Source organism: Purpureocillium lilacinum (genome assembly GCF_023168085.1).
Source record: "Purpureocillium lilacinum CBS 284.36 DNA, scaffold_1, whole genome shotgun sequence".
In the NCBI taxonomy this organism is placed as follows: domain Eukaryota; kingdom Fungi; phylum Ascomycota; class Sordariomycetes; order Hypocreales; family Ophiocordycipitaceae; genus Purpureocillium; species Purpureocillium lilacinum.
In genome coordinates this window covers 2,484,417-2,499,576 of record NW_027072111.1, presented here as the reverse complement: position 1 = coordinate 2,499,576, position 15,160 = coordinate 2,484,417, and the positions used below count along the sequence as shown (strand labels likewise).

Sequence of the window (15,160 nt, the reverse complement as noted above, 5' to 3'; positions counted from 1 at the left end):
GGCAGGGAGGGTTTCTGCAGCTCGCCAATCTACAAAGTCTGTCATATCGTACGTATTCCTTCGCATACACACGCACAACAACTATCGCAAGCCGTTGGCGGCGGGATATTAATCTCTCCCCGTGCTCCCTCCCGCCCGCGCTTCCGTCACTTGAGTGTCTTGCTGCTCGAGCCACGCGGTAGCATGCGCATGTACTCCGTACCGTATGCGCGACAGTACGCGTGTGCGTGAGTGTGCGTCGCAGAGCACAGCACAGAATGCGGGAGACGGGGGGAGCTGTTGTGGTTTCGTGGTTGTGGTTGTGGTTGTGGTTGAGGGACATTAATTGGCCGAGTCGTCTGATCGGCGAAAGATGCTCGAGGGGCACAGCACACGGGAGGGTGAGTGAGTTGGCAGGGGGAGGACACGGCAAATCCGGGGACCTGGATTAGGTACACACGAGAGGCCAGGTCGTGGGACGAGCAGCAACAACTCAGTGGGAGCACTTGATGGTGGTGGAGGAAGGCGAACGAGGAGGAGGAGCAGCAGCAGCCCGCGGCGAGCCGGAGCACCGAGGCCGCGCGAATGAGCGCCTGACACGCCGCGACCCGGTCGGGGCCATGGATGGATGGATGGATGGATGGATGATGGCCGGCTGGCTCCCTCACTCAGTCTGCCTGCCACAGCTCGATTCGCAGATTGGATGGCTGGACGAAAGAAGGGAGCTCATCACGGAGGCAGCGGGCATGATTCTTCACGAAGAGCAATGTCCTACAGCATGCTTGTTCCCTGCAATGGCCTGTGTCGTTGGCGAAGCAATCGCCGAAGCCCGCCGTGGATGGCCGCCTCGGTCAGGGCACACCAGCTGGCTGGATTCATTTGCCGTGTCGCGGGCGCCATTCGCGGTCGGCCCCCTCTCGCGTCTTCTTCTCGGCAGATGGACACGGGGGAGGGCACGGGAGCCGAGTGTCTCATTCGGGGCCGGATGAACAGAACAAGACACCCACACTGGCTAACTAGCTATTTCACTGCCGCGAGGGCCTGCCCGCTCGCTCGCTCGCTCCCGCTAGAGCGTCGGCAGACGAAGGGCGGCGACGACGCAGTGAGGCGCCACGGGACGCCTGGCCGTCTGATTGAGGTCCCGAGGCTAGTATCCCGCTACCAAGCTAGTAGCACCAGAATGCTCCAGCTCAGGTGCCGACGACATGGTGGGCCGTGACGTCGTCGGTGTCTCAACCGGCGGCGGAGATGCAGAGACACGGCGGCCTTGTTCTGGCATGACGCCGGTTTATGCGATGCTTGGCGCTACTGTACACCGGGCGGTCGGTGTCCCTTTCTCTTGTGCGGCCGCCGCGGTCTTGGTATGCTCCGTACGAAGCTGTGTGTAGTCGTCGTCATGCATCGAAGCTTTGGGTGCATTTGCGGGAGGCGCAGTGCAACAACCACGACGACGGCCACCACTGCCACCGAGAGATCGCCGCGCCCTGTCCCCGACCGGTGGAGCGACAAGAAGGGGCGGGACTGGGGAGATCTGACGTGGGAGAAGCTCTGCTGCAGATACTGTGGCCACCTACTGAGAGCCTTCGTGGCTTGTGCTGTAGATTCGCAGCAGGCACGACGGGAGACGAGAAACCACCAAAATAGCCCGCCGGGCGGCCTGTAAGTGCGTGCCGTGCCCTGCCGCGGGTCGATCCGATTGCGCCCTGCAGCGTTGGGCATCAACGCCCATGGGACAAGCCCCCTCTCACCTACCCTCTCGTCCCGTCCCCTCGCTCACTGGGCGGGGCTGATTTGTAGCGCGCGCTTCGAATGCAGAGACATCGTCAGCGCGCATGCATTCCCAACGAGTCTTGGCTCTTGGTCCCCGCGTCGGTGCAGGAGGTTAATGCTGCAGGCGGGTTTCTGCAAGGCCCTTCGTCTCTCTGCGCGCGACGTCATGGCCCCGGAGATGCAAGAGGCACGGCGCGCGGCAATGGCTGCTAAAGATCTGTAGTGAGAGTAGTAGTAGTGGGATGTCTTGGATCTGAACTCGTGTGACGATCCTGGCGTCGAGGCGATGACGCTGTCGCCGCAGTGCGGAAGAGGGGAGGGAGTGTGTCTTGTGTAAGTGGACGGAGCATTGGCGGGCAAAGACGGGGCCCATGAAGGGAATCGCACCACTCTACGGGTTCCAGGGTTGGCTTCAGGCCCGCTGCCGCGACTGCTGGAAGCCCGAATGGAAGCACTGGGGCCGACCAGCTTAGTGGAGGCACTCCAGACCCAACCCCGCTGGGGGTCGTTTTCAGGCGCCCGCGCCCTGATCCGCGCCACCGCTACCTTACCCTTACGCAACCCTCAATCAGGCTCGGCCCGTCTGGCGGGTAGCTTGCCGCCTCCAGGCACCACCCTCGTCTCAGGCACCGGACGTCCCGTCGTTGCGCCTCTGCCCGATAGCACGCCCGTTTAGGACTCTTCATCCGGTGAAGGATGGCGCCCAGCATGTGCGCTGGACCGAATGGCCACCCGCGGTGGACAGACATTTCGAATTCTTGTTCTTGTTCGGGAATGCTAGGCAACGAGGAAGAAATCGGAAACCCCCTTCTTCCGATCTTTCAAGGATTCTAGAAGGGGAGATTCGGCTGCCTGGCCTGGAAAGTCGGGAATCAAGCCAAGATAAAAAAGCCACAGGGGAGGGGGGTGGATTAACGGCGAAGAGCGGGAAAATAAAGAGAAAAGTGGCCTGTCCAACGCTCATCATCACACCACGACGCCTCGCTTGTTGGGCTGTCTGTCAGCCAGCCGGTGTCACAATATCGAATAAACATGACTCCCAGGTTTAGCACCCAACTACGCTGCGCCAGGCACAACGACGATCAGCCTTGGCGACGGGAACGAAAGCTGGCCATCAAGCAACGCAGGCGTATGAATCGTGCCGTAACGGAACTTGAAAGCACTCACTCGCCACGGCCCGAGGGGCAGACTAGACTGTTCAGGCAGTCGTCGACCAAGACAACATACGATGGCGTACGTGTGTGCATGTCATGTCAGGTCGCCGGATGGACGCATGGACGGACAGACGGAATCCTTCCAGACGGGCGGCCGACATGTCAGGGTCTTTCCCTCTCTGTCTCTCTCTGTTGGCGTTGCCTGTTTGGGCAGACGGGTCGCTTTTTCGCCGTCTCATCAACGGCCGGCCCGTCTGGCGTGTCATGTTTCGTTTCGCGCGTGCGCGCTGTCGCTCGCTCGCTCGCTCGCCTCGGCATTCCCTCTTGCGAAACAGCCAGCCCGTCACGAACAAGGTACAGCACATGACCGACCGTCCTGTATGTACGAGTAACGAGTAACGAGCACGAGTAATTGCGCCGTCGCTCAGCCACGCAGGCACGCGCACACACACATAGACACAGACGCAGACACACGCCCCCGAGGTCCCCCCGTCTACGTGGTAATTATGGTGCTTCGTGTGATGGCCGTTACGTGTTGCCTGTGAGAGAGAGCCGAGAGACCAATTCCCCCGCCTCCCGTCCACTCATTCTCGTCCCGCGCCGTCGCCGCCCCGCGCGCCAGTCGCCCCCCAACGCGAGCCGCGGGGGGGACAGCGAAACAACGGCAAGCGCCCGCAGTGTCGAAAACTCACCACCCCCGTCCCAACTCGATTGGCGGCGGCGGGGGGTGTGTCGGCACCCCGATTTGCAGGCGAGGCGAACAGTGGGCGGCGTTGGCACGACAGGCACTCAGTCACTCACTCCAGCTCACACCCCCCCTGGCCAAGCCAAGATCCCCTGCCCGTTTGGGGGTGCCTTTTTGCAGAGCAGAGCAGAGCAGTCGAGGCGCACGCACGCATGCCTGGCCGTTGTTCCCCCCTGTGGGGAACATACACGTACGTATGTGTGCGTCGACGAGAGTGAGTTGCTCCGGGAGCGTGGATGCGTGGGTGGCATGGTGGGCAAGGTGACACACCCAGGCCGGGCATCTGCTTCCCTTCGGATCGTGCAGCATGCCCGCCGTGTGTGGGCGCACTTCCAGTTGTGTCGCAAGGGATCCATCCGTCCACCCATCTGCAACAACGTACGTGTGTGTACCTACCTGTGTGCATGTGTATGTGCATGTGTACATATACAAACGGCCCTCTGCCCAACCTCTTCCCCCCCTCTCCCCTCCCCGGCCGGCCGGTCTCGCTTGGGTTACTACCTTTATATGGCCCAGATCTCGTCCCTGTCTGACCCCAAATCTATCTCGAACGGACGGACAGACGGATACATACATACATACATGCAGCAGCAGCAGCATTATTCCGCCAGCAGCAGCTCCTCCCTTCTTTTCGAGATTTGATCCCTTGCATCTCGCTTCCGTTTTACATACAGCTCGTTTTGGTCATTTCCATCGCGCGCTCAGTCATCTTGTGCGACTCTGAGCGGGAGATCCCCCCACCTCACCTCACCGGACCTCTCACCTCACTTACACGGCTGAATCACCACCGCCACCACCACCACCGCCAACGTCTGCACTCACCGCCACGACCTTCATCCCCCAAACCGGCAAAATGCCCACCAAAGTCCGCATAATAGAGCACAAACCCTCAAGTAGCGACGACGGCCCCATAGCCCCGTCCATCATGGCGTCCTCCTACTCCTCATCCGCTCTCTCCGACTCCTCCCTCGCCTCGTCCTCCTCCGGGTCCTCCTCCTCCGCCGCCGCCTCGTACGAATCCACACCCTCCACCGCCCCGACGTCCATCTACAAGACGCCCTCCAGCTCGCGCAGCACGCGCCACGAGCGGCCACGCCGCCGCAGCCAGGAACAGCCGAGGAGAAGAGACCAACGGCAACAAGAAGAACAGCGGCAAGAAGAAGAAGAATGTCGGGAGAAGCTCGATCAAGAACCTCCGCCTACAATCACCTTCTTCCCGCCCTCGCCCGCCGCCTCCCTCTCCTCCGTCGCTACCTACGACTCGCTCCTCTCCGACGCCGAGCCGGACCCTCTGAGCCTCTCCCCCGACGACGATGGCAACGACGCCGCCCACCCGGTCGAGGCCACCGCCGCCCCTAGCACGGTACACCTCCCGTCCCCGGCCGACGCCTCCATCCCCGCCGCTCTACCCCCCTACCGCACTCTGATCCCGCTCGATCCGTCCCTCCGCCCCTCGGACCCCTACACCTTCGCCCGGCTGTTCCCCTCGCTGGACCGCCTCGCCATCCGCCACGACGACACCACCGCCGACGGCAACATGAACCTGCGCGTCGAGACCGTCGTCGCCCCAAGCAGCCCCGGCCCGTCCGGTGCGCCCGGCCCCGTCCTCGGCCCCCGCAGGAGGCCCGCCACCGTGCAGCTCTTCCACCTGCGCATGCACGACCTCGCGCGGCGCGACTTCTCGCTGCGCCGCTACTGCCGCGACTCGGGCCGCGAGGTGTGCTTCTCCAAGCGCGCGTATGCGCCCTCCTCGGGCGGCCGCGCCGCCGCCGTCTCCTCGGCGAGCCACACGCTGCAGCGCGCCCTGCGCTCCGTCAAGAGCCCGTTCCGCCGCTCGTCCTCGTCCTCGTCGTCCGCTGGCGCCGGCAACGGCGACGCTTCGACGACGACGTCTTCGCCGCGCAACTCGCTGGGCTTTGCGCGCCGGCCCTCCACAGGGGGCAGCACCGTGACGGCCCATACCACGGCCTCGTCGTCGTGCTGGAGCCGCCGTGGGTCGACCGCCTCGTCCGCCTCCCTGGCCGGCAACGCGCTTCTATCTGGAGCTGGCGGCTCGGGCGCCGCGCACCCCCCGCCGCAGGTCCTCGTCCCGACCGACACCATCAAGCTCGAGTTTAGCAACTACGCGCGCGTCGACGTCTCGCGGCGGCACTCGAGCGGCAGCGGCGGCGCGGCGACCAAGGCGTACGAGTTCGAGTGGTGGGGCCACCGGTACGCCTGGCGCCGGGCCGTGGACCGTGCCCTCGGCGCCGTGTCGTTCCACCTCGTGCGCGACGGGGACGCCGCCGCCGCGGTCGCGCACATCGTCCCCGAGGTGCGCACCCCGACGCAGGTCTTTGCCGAGGACCGCGCCGGCGGGTGGGTGCCGCCGTGCTACATGTGGATCAGCGACCAGTCCGTCGTCGATGCCGTGACCGATGTTGCCGAGTACGTTTCTCCCCTCCCCCCCCTGTCTCCTATCCCATCCTCTTTGCTCGCAACATGATGGAATGATTATTTGCTGACGATTCGACCGCAGCGTCATAGTGGCAACCGGTCTCATCGCCCTGGTGGACGATTCCATCCGCGAGCGCTGGCCCGTCAAGAAGAAGCCCGCGCACGTCTCCCCGTATCTGCTCCCGACGAAGCCCCACTTCGGGCCCGGTCCGGCCTCCGCTGCCGCCGCCGACGCGGACGGAGAGGACGCGGCCCGCAGACCCGGCGTCCGGGGCTTCTTCTCCCGCCGGCCGTCGGCGCAGCACTCGCACAGCCCGCTGCGCCTGGGGCGCACCGTCGCCGTGTATTGATATCAACCAAGTTCGACAGAAAGGCCCTCTCTGGCTGAGTCAACTGGGTGGGCTGCCGTACTCACAGATCAAACCCGGCGCCCCCCAGCAATTGCAACTTCCTTTGCTTTTACTACTATTCTCTGCAGATGTTTTCTACTTGTCCTCTTACCATTTCATTTCAATCTTGTTTTTTTTTTTCGAGATCGCATGAGGCGTTGAATGGATGGGATTGAGCCTATTTCAGAGGCCGGGAAAGCATCAAGCATGAGCATCAATGATGGGGCCGAGCACGGACGGCGTTTGCGACTTTACGAATTTATGCCACGAGAATCATGTACTTGGAATAATTTCCACGGCAATTGACACTATGTACTCAAGTCTGAGATCTGTCGCCGTCTTCGCAATCGGCTACTCAGTATCCTCTCAAACGCCCATTGTCTGCGCACAAACTGAATCCGAATGCTCAAAACCTCAACTCCGTGTACCGCATAGCCCGTCGTCATTCATGTCCATCACTCCCAGCCATCAGTTTGGTTGCCCAGCCAGCTGCCAAAGTCCAGCTTCATTAGAAGTCGGTTCACGCCGCCTATCCTCCCTGGCGCATACCGCTGGCCATCGCTCATGTCGTCGTCATCCGTCATCGTCCCCTGGGACTCCCACTCCGCCAGAAAGTCAGAGTTGTTCTCCAGGTTCCGCAGAGCCTCAACCACCCCTTCTATGCCCTTTCTGACCTTGTCTTCCACTCCGCGAAGGAGGCCCATGACTTCGCGTTGTTCACGATTGAGGTCCACAAACGCGTCGACGACGCCAGCGTCTGTCTCCAGGTCAATCGACGTAAAGATCGAGTGCAGCCGCTGAACATGGGCGACGAGGTGATCGATATGTACAAGCAGGGTGTATAGCGGATCTGTAAAGGATGGCTGGGTGAGAAGCAACCTGTGTACCAAAGTACGGAGGTAAAGGGTATGGGCCGCTGACAGTGTCTGCGGATCATGGGCAGGCTTCTTTGACGTCTTGGCGGCTTGCCTTTGTGTCTGCGAGTCCCAGTCGTCGAGGAACAAGTCCTCATCTTCGCTCTCCTGCCTGCCTGCATTTGCGGCGGGGGTTGCAGCCCCTGATCGATTTGTGTTCGGCCCATCCCGCCGCGATTCCGTGCCCGTCAACCAGGCACTAAACGTCTCCCACATACCCTCGACGATTTCCGTCTGCAGGTACGCTTCTGTCTCACCGAGAAAGAAAATGGCGGCGCTCGCAGTCGTCCATGAGCTCCGCAGTGCCACCGATCGCGCTGACCACCGCTGCCGGAGCAAAGCCGCGTGCTCTCCGGCTCCTGGAGGTGCTGGGTGATGTCGCCGCAGGGAGGTGATCTTCCACAAGTCCGTCAGTCGAATGTGGGCGCGGCGAAGCGACAATAGATAGGAGTTAATGCAGGAATAGATCTGAAGGTCTGAAGGAGAGATGACCATGTCAAGGGGCGACGGTAGGTCTGCGAACACCGCCGCAGGTACTGAGAACAGCATGTTGCGGAATGGCGAGGAGTCTAGCAGCCTGATTGCATCGGGGCCCAGGCCTTTCCCACCGCTCATTGGAATTGGCGGTCTTGACTTGGTCAGCTGCAGCCGCAGTACGTCGCGAGCCAGCTCGAGTGACTCGTCCTCATCGGCGTGTTGGCCCTGCATCGATGCCAGGACAGCCCAAGTTCTGTTGAGAACAGCTGCCACCTCACCATCTTTGACAGTCACATTCTTCAGGCCATCATCCTTTTCGTATGCGAGATTCCCAGCTCTGCGCCATCGATGCCGTATCTTTTCATCTGCCTCGTGTGTCAATGCCAAAGCAAACTCGCCACGGCCCAGAAGGAAAAACTCCCGAAACAGTTGCAATATTTCGACCACCCTGGCCAAGGGCAGAATCTTCTGTAGAGTGTTTTCGGAGAGTGAGAGGCGGATGGAGGTTATCGTCCGCGAGAAGGTTACGCCATTGAGCGGGAAGCTCAGATTTCCAAGCTCCTTGAGTTTCGAAGATACATGGCGCAGCCCACCCAGTCCGGCATTCATGTCGCCCATGACCCGGACGTGGTTGAGCGACTTGCCAATAAAGAGCATGGACGACGCAGTTGTCGGCGCAACAAATGATGGAAGGCGTTCGCGAAGAAGTACAAAGTCCTGTCACCTGTTAGCTCAGCTTCGATACCAGAGGCCGGAAAGTGTAGTCACCTCTTCTGCGGTTTGCGACTTTTGCACGAAAAAGTCGTCGCCTCCGAAATCCGGCAGTCTTCCATAGAGAACCCACGCAGATACTTGCTTCAGCCAGGCCGTCTCCGCCATGGTGACCAAGCTCAACGCCGTGTCGGCCACGTCTTGGTAGCCGCTCTGCAGCTCCTTTCGAAGTCGGTTTATCAAATCCGCTCCTTGGCACGCTGCGCTGTCCTTTTCTCGCGCCAGCATGTACTGCACCACCTCCCAGAGCCACTCCATTCTTCTCGTCCATTGCTTGAACTCGCCCATGACGGCGGTCAGCGGGACAATGTTGTAGGCACCAACGAGCTCGGGGTCATCCTTCAGTATGCTTTCTTCCACCTCGAGTACCTTGCGCTGGAATGCAGCGAGGTGCACCGACGAGATTGCAGCGGCAACGGCGCGGCATATTGCCGACGGATGCGCGGAGGATATTTGCGACGTGTAGGTGAGCAGCTTGACATGGATGTCGCTCAGGTGGGCGGCAGAAGCTAAGAGCTGGCGCTCTGGGGGGCTGATTCCCGCTCGAGCATGTGAATCGTCGTCGGTGGATCGGAGGAGAGGGGACGGATGCCCCGAGAGGGAGAGAAGGATCTCGTGGAGCATTCTGGTTCGGCAGGGAGCTGCCTAGGGTTCTCGTTAGGTACACTCGCGGTCTGGGAGCCTTGTTTCGCGGACCTTCGTTTTCGTTTGATCGATCGAATATAATCGGCAATGTCATGTGCGATAAGAATGAATGATCCGAGAAGCTCGTAACGACACATCGACTGCCAGATGCCGACGAGCCTGACGTCGCCTGTAGGATGTAGCTTGGAAGTGTCGCTGCGATTGTCGCGTCTCGCGCCCGGGCTGGCTGCTCTTGGATCTTCGCTCGACTGTTCGACTGTTATCCAACAGCTAGGGTGCCGCTCGGTGCGATTTTGTCGACGTCATGTCGACTCGAGCTGCGTTTGATGTTGGTCGCCTCCCTGGTGAACCGTAAGTAGTGGGGTCGGTCCATCAAAGGCCAAACGCGTGTCGCGACTGGATCGCTGGCAGCTCCGCGCTCACACGTGACCACCTGTAGCTAACCTCGAAGCACCTTCAACTTCTACTTTGACGTACCTGGTCGACCTACCTACTTTCGCTCGTCATTGAACTGCAGGTTACACACTTGTGGGCTTGCAGCTCAGGGGGATGCTAATATATATCTGAACTCGCTCTAGCATTTAATGTCGATTCGTCGCCCAAAGTCTGCCCATCGTGTTTCAACAACGGTCCGTCTCTTTTTGTCTACACTCCTCAATGCTCAGGAGCTGGGCATCTTCCCCTTGCCGCTGTACCCACCGGAAACACTGGCAGAATCACCGTATGCGCTCTGGGCTGTGCTTCCGCCGCCGTTCCCCCCAGCTGCGATTGTAGCGTCGCCGCCGTCTCCCCCGCCAACAATAACCTCACCGCCGCCCTTCACTTTACCAACAACCATGCCTTTGGCCACGCTCTTGAGGATAGCTCGGCGCGATACGCCCGTGACATCGATGTAGACGAGGCCAACGTTCTTGAAGCCGCCGCCAATATTGCGCGCCACATCTCCGGCCTCGGGGCCCCATCGGTGGCCGACGACCTGCGATGCGCTGGCCGACGTGCTGGTGAGCAGGTTCCGCCCAGCCTGCTCTATGCCGTCGACGACCGTGTTAAAGGCCATCAGGCTCTTGTTTAGCATCCCCGGCTTGTAGGTTTCAATCATTTTGCCGTCCTTGTCGTAGCCCCGCGCTCTGCCGTCCTTGCGTTTGGTAACATGGGCGCCAAAGTTTTGTGCAACTTTGCCGATGGACCCCACGGTCGTCGCAGACAGGCCAGCAGTCTTTGTAGAAAACTGGTTGATGCGTCGGATATGCGCGTGCGTTGTCGGGCTGAAGCTCACAGGTTTGGCAACGGGTTGCGTGTTTTTCGTGAAGTTGTCGGCTTGCGATTGCAAGGTCTTGGTGACGTAGTCGGACGTGGTAATGATGAAGCGAGATGCCTTGCTGGCGGTGTTGACCAAGGTGGACTTTCGGTAGGCGGGATGCAATTCATCCTCGATGGAGAGCGGCTGAACAGCGATGTTCTGGGTGCCATCCGCAGGCAGGGAGATTTCGACGGGATCTGCCTCAGGTCAGTCAAGTTTTGAAAGACGTGACAATCTCACATACCCTTGGATCCCGGTCGTACAGCGCCGTCTTCGACAACCTGGAAGCCCTCGCTGAGCTCGCCTATGACGCTGCCGTCCTCCTCGTCCACAAGCACGATGCGCCCGCCCTTGCCCGACGAAGAGCTGTGGCTCCCCTGGACGTATCCTTCGCCCGGATCAAAGTCGGCCGGGTTATAGGGTGGCAGCTCCTCGCCTGCGGCTTCGCCGGCCTTGGCCTCGGCGGCCTTGGACTTCCTCGGCCTCGGCGCGGGCGTCCGCTCGAGAAACGCGGTGCATTGGGCCAGGATGGTCTCGAAGGTGTCGACATCCTCCTGGATGCCGGGCCTGCTACCTGCAGCAGGGAACTCGATGCGCGTGAATGCTCCGCTATCGGGTCCGAGGTCCCAGCGAGGGATCAGATAACTCGTGGGTGGTTGATGGTATATCTGCGTGGTGGCTGGCAGGGGAAGATCGAGCTCGGGAGGGAGATGAAGGTGCAGGTAGAAGTCCTCCTCGCCATTGCCAACACCGCTGGGATCTGCGAACCCGGACGACGTGGGGACCATAAGCAGCGACAGCGTTTGGGCGCCAGTGGGCGTAAGAGACTCCTCATTGCCGTTGGCGATGTGGTAAGCCTTGATGCCATCTACGGCATATAGGAGCTTGGGGTCCTGCGAGGTGTAAGCGAGCAAGTCCGGAGCGCGGACGGCAACCGGGAGAGCAAAGGGATGCGACTCACATTGTGTCCTGAAGCCATGGTGAATATGAGTACGGGCTGTCGCGAGGCTGGCTGGACAGCAAGAAAGGAGGTGAGGTGGAAGCGTTGAAATCAGGAGCGTGTCGCGGGGTAATGTTCAAGGTGCTCGGTGGCGGGGCGACGACTGCTGCAGATTCTCTGGGCCAGCGGGTTCACCTTGGACTTGGCGGAGGGAGTCGCGCCAGAGCAGGGATGACGGATAAAATAAGAGCGCCCCCGGTGCTGCACTGCAGCTTGAAGCCGAGGATTTGCAAGCTGAAAGGGGCCCATCTGCATGGCCCGACGCGTTCCCCAGGGACCTTGGTTGGCCATCCAAGCGCCAGGCCGTCTTGTGAGGCCTCTCGGGGGAGGGGCGAAACGACGTCATTGGTCGTCACTGGGAGTGGGGGGCGTGGTGACGCCAGGTGCCCCAGACTTGTCTGAGCGTTGTTGGGTCGAAAACAGGATATCTAACCTTGGGTGTTTGAATGCGCGAAGCGGCATATCCTCGTAGGGAGATGTGCGCGCTTCAGCGATGACAGGAGGCTTGAAGCAAGCCTGAGGCATTCTGCACCTGCTGGCCTGAGCCTGGCCGTCCATGGACGAGGAAGGTGCGGCCGTGCCGCAATGTGCCTTCTCTGTTTCCCCCAAGCACCTCAAGAGCTCCTTAGCTCCTTCCCTGGCTTGGAACGGAGCAACTGCGCCTGTGAGGAAGGTACCTCCGCGGGCCTCAAAAACGCGAGAGGTAGTTGCGATGCAATTCCAGGCTAATTCTTGGGTGCCTGAGGTATCAAAAAGGTATCATGGGGTATTGAGGTATCATAATGCGCGCTCCCTTGCATGAAAATTCCCCCGCTCGCTTGACTCCCTGCCAGCATCAACTCACGGCCCTCGCCATCGCGCCTGGCAAACCAGACTCGATCCCGACTAGTCGTACAATGTGCTGGGCGTGTACAGGGGCAGATCCGGCACCACAGACATCGTCGCACCGATAACATCGTCGTCCCCAGGCCCCAACTTGGTCGCGAGCTTCGCGTCTGCCTTCCACGTCACCTCCTTCTTCCTCCTGTTCACGCCTTGCTTGTCTGAACTACCTGCTCCACGAGGCGCGAGCTTGTACCTGGCCTGCTCAGATGAATCAAGCTCGACTGGCGGGTTGACGACGGTCAGATTGAAGTACACGGGCCCTGGTGGCGCCGGATAAGGCTGCGGCTGTTGCAGTGGCTGCGGCTGCGGCTGTAGTTGCGGTTGCGGCTGCTGTTGTTGCTGCACAGGCCTTTCTGGAGGAGCCCTGTAGGCTTCGACGGGATAGACGCCGCTCTGTACTCTGTAGGTCTGTCGCTCTCGTTCCCGCGGGTCCAGAAGTTCCTCAATCGCATCCGCTTTCTTCTGGTAGGCTTCCTTGGCCCGTTTCCCGGACGTCAAGGCTCGCACGATCAGGCACTGAGAATAGTCCTGCCATGTACTGCGCCGCCCAGTCTCTCCTTGGGCGAGAATGTCGCGTCGCAGCTCTTCCAAAGAGGCCGGTGTCTGTTTGAGCATATACCGGAACAACAACGTGCTCTGGCGAGCCAAGCCACTGCCCAGGGTGGCCTGCAGGGCATCGAGCTTTTCCACAACGAGCTCGGGCGCCTCCTCACCCTGCTCCATCGCTTCGAGAAGACAGGCTTCTTGCATCTCGACGTCACCCAGGTCCTCCGCAGCCTTCATCACTGCTTTCGTAGTGAGCCTTGCGGTTCGTGAGGTCTTCGTCTTGCGTGGCAACCACAACGGCTTCTCATCTTCGAGCGGCGCGTACAAGGGCAGGCTGGCCCGCGGAAAGAGATACCTGGTCGTGAAGATACTCCCTGCAACCCCAGAGTCCAGCGACAGGGGAATCGGCCGTTGGTCGCCTTCGTCGTCGTCGTAGCTCTCCAGTAGGACCCCAGCCATTGTATAGCGGAGGCAGGGCCGAGACTTGAGGTTATGCGTGTCCGTTGAGATCAAGGCGCTAGCATACTTGCTGGCGTGGTCCAGGCATAGGTCAATGATTTTCCTCTTCCTGGGGAGCTTCATGTAGGCGAGCGCGAGTGAGGTGAAGAGGTCGACCAGAGCGAACGCGGATGCCTCATCTGGGCTGTCCCAATCTTCCACGAGGCGTCGAACGCCGCCTTCATCGGACGACGATAGCGGACTGTCCATGAAGTAAGGGAAGAACATCCGCAAGACTGTTTCCACGCCGCAAATGGGTTCGAGCGCGAGAAAGAGGCTGCATAGCTCCCACACCATGCCTTGCCTCCACAGGTGAGAATATAGGTCGGCGAACGTGTAGGGACTGAAACGCTCCTGGAAGTCGTCGAGCGAGGCTGCAGAACAAATGAGCACAAGATGCAAAAGCTCCATCTATGCGCGGTTAGTGTTTGACAATCCCCTTCATGTCGCGTGCTGCTCACCTCTGTAGAATCGAGATTCGGAAAGCTCTCTTGCAAATGGTCCAGCGCCTTGTCCCCAAGCTTGTCGACGTCTTGCAGCACTGGGGTTTCAACATCGCTGTCCAATCCCATCAGGTACACGAGGAGATCCCAGTTGAGCTCCAACGCATCGTCGACCGCGGCCTCTTGTGGTGGAAACCGCTTCGCGAGCTTGGCGAACTCGCTTGAATTGACTCGTTCGGCGAGAAAGCGACCGTACTGTGTCAGGACGTATTTGTTATCGAGAAAGTGCTCCAAGTGCGCGTCGAAATGCCGAGCGGCGTCGTTGAAGCGGCCCAATCTCCGCAGGCGGGAGAACTCTTCGAGGACATCTTCCACGTCGTCTGTCGCATCGAGGGACATGTGAATGGTTACGTCTTGGGGCTCCAGCGGATTCAACTCAAACGTAAGGGGCTCCTTGACTGCTGGCCGTGGTTGTTTCGGGCCCTTGCGGCGGCGGCGGCCGTTCTCTGCGTCAAAACCATAGGGGCTTTGCTGCGCGTTGGTTTCCGAAGGATATAGTCCACTGTCCTGCTGCGGCGGAGAATGCAGAGGTACATAATGATCTTGCGGAGGGACGTAGCTGCTTGGCTGCTCCTCGCGATCCACGTGGCCGCCAGTACCTTTCGAGTGGTAGCGATAAGGGTTGACACTGCTCTGGTCGGCGCTGGGTGATCCGGGCGGACGGTATGGCTGGTAAATGGGCTGTTCCGGCACGGGGTATGAGGGATACTGCTGGTATCCCACGTCGCTTTGATAGGGTTGGTATGGTTTGGGCGGCACAGTGTAGGAGCCGTATACGGGATTCGGCGAGTCGAAGCGGGACGGCAACGGATACCCAGGTTCGTCGGGCTTCTTATCCCCCATGTACGACGAAGACATCGTTTGCGTCGCCGACAAGACGGGGTAATTTGTGTTTGGCATCGGATAGTAGGGCTGCGGCTTCAGGTCACGTCGTCGCTCGCGAGCCTCTTTATCGCCTTTCGGCGTGAAGCCAGGGCGAAGGCGAGGGCCGCCGAGTCTCTCGTACGAGTCCATCGTACTTGAGCGACGGCAGGTTGTCGCGGCGCACAAACGACGAGGCCGGGCGTGAGAGTTGTAGCAAGCGCTCAGTGACACCGAGGCACAACGATCGACGACATTGTCAAGTCGACGTGCAGGCAGCCAAACCA

General features: G+C 60.4%; 4 protein-coding genes across 4 annotated transcripts; 1 reads left to right on the top strand and 3 right to left on the bottom strand.

The window, feature by feature from the left end:
* Positions 1-4,573: 4,573 nt before the first annotated feature.
* On the top strand, positions 4,574-6,434 carry PLICBS_000475 (uncharacterized protein; the record flags this gene model as incomplete). Its single annotated transcript, XM_018318524.2, has 2 exons — positions 4,574-6,075; positions 6,167-6,434. 2 exons carry the CDS (start codon positions 4,574-4,576, stop codon positions 6,432-6,434), a joined length of 1,770 nt encoding a protein of 589 aa, XP_018184049.2.
* Positions 6,435-6,928: 494 nt separating this feature from the next.
* On the bottom strand, positions 6,929-9,259 carry PLICBS_000474 (uncharacterized protein; the record flags this gene model as incomplete). The annotated part of the gene is made up of 2 exons (XM_018318525.2): positions 6,929-8,581; positions 8,633-9,259. 2 exons carry the CDS (start codon positions 9,257-9,259, stop codon positions 6,929-6,931), a joined length of 2,280 nt encoding a protein of 759 aa, XP_018184050.2.
* Positions 9,260-9,941: 682 nt separating this feature from the next.
* PLICBS_000473 (uncharacterized protein) lies at positions 9,942-11,559 on the bottom strand (the record flags this gene model as incomplete). Its single annotated transcript, XM_018318527.2, has 3 exons — positions 9,942-10,777; positions 10,825-11,473; positions 11,542-11,559. The coding sequence occupies 3 exons, from the start codon at positions 11,557-11,559 to the stop codon at positions 9,942-9,944; spliced, it is 1,503 nt and encodes a 500-aa protein (XP_018184052.1).
* A 906-nt stretch (positions 11,560-12,465) lies between these two features.
* On the bottom strand, positions 12,466-14,870 carry PLICBS_000472 (uncharacterized protein; the record flags this gene model as incomplete). Its single annotated transcript, XM_018318528.1, has 2 exons — positions 12,466-13,920; positions 13,971-14,870. 2 exons carry the CDS (start codon positions 14,868-14,870, stop codon positions 12,466-12,468), a joined length of 2,355 nt encoding a protein of 784 aa, XP_018184053.1.
* Between the last annotated feature and the right edge of the window lie 290 nt (positions 14,871-15,160).